At 60.0% G+C, this 2,385-nt stretch overlaps 1 protein-coding gene across 1 annotated transcript in view; it reads left to right on the forward strand.

Annotated features, from left to right (window-relative positions):
* LOC104285644 (dynamin-2) overlaps positions 1 to 2,344 on the forward strand; it is a gene marked incomplete at its 3' end in the record, with an annotated part of 16,883 nt that extends 14,539 nt beyond the window's left edge. The window contains exons 11-13 of the mRNA XM_009884113.1: positions 91 to 177; positions 414 to 484; positions 2,293 to 2,344. Of these exons, the coding sequence (XP_009882415.1) occupies positions 91 to 177; positions 414 to 484; positions 2,293 to 2,344 (210 nt within the window). The remainder of the gene's footprint in view (positions 1 to 90; positions 178 to 413; positions 485 to 2,292) is intronic.
* Between the last annotated feature and the right edge of the window lie 41 nt (positions 2,345 to 2,385).

Genomic DNA, 2,385 nt, shown 5'->3' on the forward strand with positions numbered 1-2,385 from the left:
TGCCACGGGCCCCTCAGCAGCCGTTGTTGTTTTTGTTTTTTTGTTTTTTTGTTTTTTTTTTTCCCTGGCTTTCTCCCTTTTTCTTTTCAGCTTGGTTCCTACCCCAGGTTACGAGAGGAGACGGAGAGGATCGTTACCACCCACATCAGGGAACGGGAAGGCAAAACCAAGGACCAGGTGAGCTCCCGCCGTCTCCGGCTCGGCTGGCGAGCGGGGAGAAGATGGCTCTGGCTGTTCTCCACCCGGCGGCTCCCACTCGTGATGCCGAATCTCCCTCCCGCGGTGTCCCCCGTGTCCTCCCCAACCCCGGCACAGCCCCGGGGGGTTCTCTGGCAGCTCCCACCGATCCCTGCCGGAGCCGGGGGGCGTCCGACCCTCCCTGCGGTACTCCTGACCCCTAAACCTCCTTCCAGATTCTCCTGCTGATCGACATCGAGCTCTCCTACATCAACACTAACCACGAAGACTTCATTGGATTTGCCAAGTGAGTCCTTCACCGCTGCGACGGGTCCTCGAACTCCTTTTATAAGTGGCGTTGGCGGTCCCGTCCCCAGTTCGCAGAGGCGGCGCGGGGCGGGGGGTTACGTTACCCTTTCGGGGGCCACCGACGGGAAAACCGGTGGAGTCGTCTCCCACCTCCCAGCGTAATTCCTCAAACCGGCACCTTCTGCACCCGAATTCTCTGAGATTTGGCATCCGGGAGCTCTGCTTCTCCGCTTGGTGTTGGAGGGGATGGAGATCTGAGCTGCCCCCACGCCGTTCCTCTGCCTCTGCGTTCGTTAACGCTCCTCGTTAGGGCGGAGAGCGTCAGTAGCCGCAGGCGGGTTGGTCAGCCTCAGACAGATGAAGTGCTTAGGGCCCGCTGGCAGGAGCGCCTGCCGTGAATTAAGGTAATTAAGGCTGTCGCTGCCCTTCAGCGGAGACGGGGGGGGGTCTGCCTGTCCCCTGGGCGCGCTAAGGGAAGGCGCAACGCCTCGTCCTGTCCCAGCGGAGCAGAAACGTCCCCCCGTCCTCTGAGCTCCTCCCTCCTCATCCTCAGCGCAGGCAGCGAGGCCGGCACCGGGAGGGGGCTCTCCCGGTAGTCTCTCTTCCCTCAGCTTCGGCCAGAGGACGGCTGGCGTTTTCGGGCAGCGCAGCCCCGAACCGGCCCATAACTTTTTTGGGAAGTGCCCAGAGGTCCCTCTCGGGTGTCCCCCGCGCGGAAGGAGCGGAGGCGAGCGGCTCTGCCCGCGGCTCCTCACTGCCTTCACCAGCCAGAGCCCACGCCACCTCCTCCTCTTCAAACTCACGCAGTCTTCCTCTTGTTTTCCTTTTTCCCCTCCTTCTTTTATATTTTATTTTATTATTATTATTTTTTTTTACCTCTCTGCTTTTCGCCTTCGTTCACAGTTCTTTCCTCTCCTCCTAATCTCTCTCCTGTTTTTCCTTTGAACCATCATCTCTCTCTTTTCCTCCGGACTCCTCCGAAACTCTCCCACTCCCCAAGCTGTTACACTGAGCAGCACGTGGCGACAGGGTGGGTACCCGCTCGCGCGGCGCTTTGTGCTTGTAAACTGCTGCTCCGTGGGGTTTGTCCCGGCATTATTCTAACTGTTTTCATGGATTTTGTTCCTGCTCCTGACTAACGGTTACGTTCCCGCACCTCGCCCCTCGTCTCTTTGGTTGCTCAGGAGAGACAGGTAGCTTTCCCTCTGGTGCAGGTATGCTCTTTTCCGACCTGGGGAGGGGGGGGGGGGCAAAAAAAAAAAAAACAAAACCAAACCGACCCCAAAAACTAGGAGGCTTCAGGTGTTTCTGGAGAGGAGTGCTTCTGGTTCTCGGCCTGGCGGTGGTAGGGGTGCCTCGGCTCGCCTGGGTTCGCGCGCAGAAATCCCTTCCGAATCGGCAACCGCTGCTGGTCTGCTCGGTGTTTCCTCTCCTGCGAGTCGTACCCTTGTCCCTCTGGCGGAGGCGGGCTGCTGAACGCCTGGAGATGAGGACTGTAAGGAAAGGAGATAAAGCCGTCCGAGTTGGAAAGCCGCGTCCCCCTCCCTCTGTCCGTCCCGCTGTCTCGTCTGCGTTCAGTCCTGGGCCAAAACGCGGGAAGGGGTTCCTCTCTCCGCCTTGCGACGTGCTGGCAGCGCGCTCTCGGTTGCGTTTTACACGACGGGTTTTCCCCCTTTCGGACTCATCTCTTCCTTACGGTGTCGGGGACGGGGGAGCGCGTCGTGGCCGCGGGGGGGGGCTCTGAGCGCTCGTCGCTTCGCTTTGCCTTCCCCCCTGCCCCTAAAGCTGCTCTTGTTCTTCTTCCAGCGCGCAGCAAAGGAACACGCAGATGAACAAGAAAAGAGCCATCCCGAATCAGGTACGGCCGCCGGCTCCCCGTGGGGCAGGGGCAGCTCTCCG

This window comes from Charadrius vociferus, unplaced genomic scaffold, assembly GCF_000708025.1.
Source record: "Charadrius vociferus isolate BGI_N301 unplaced genomic scaffold, ASM70802v2 scaffold2894, whole genome shotgun sequence".
NCBI lineage: Eukaryota > Metazoa > Chordata > Aves > Charadriiformes > Charadriidae > Charadrius > Charadrius vociferus.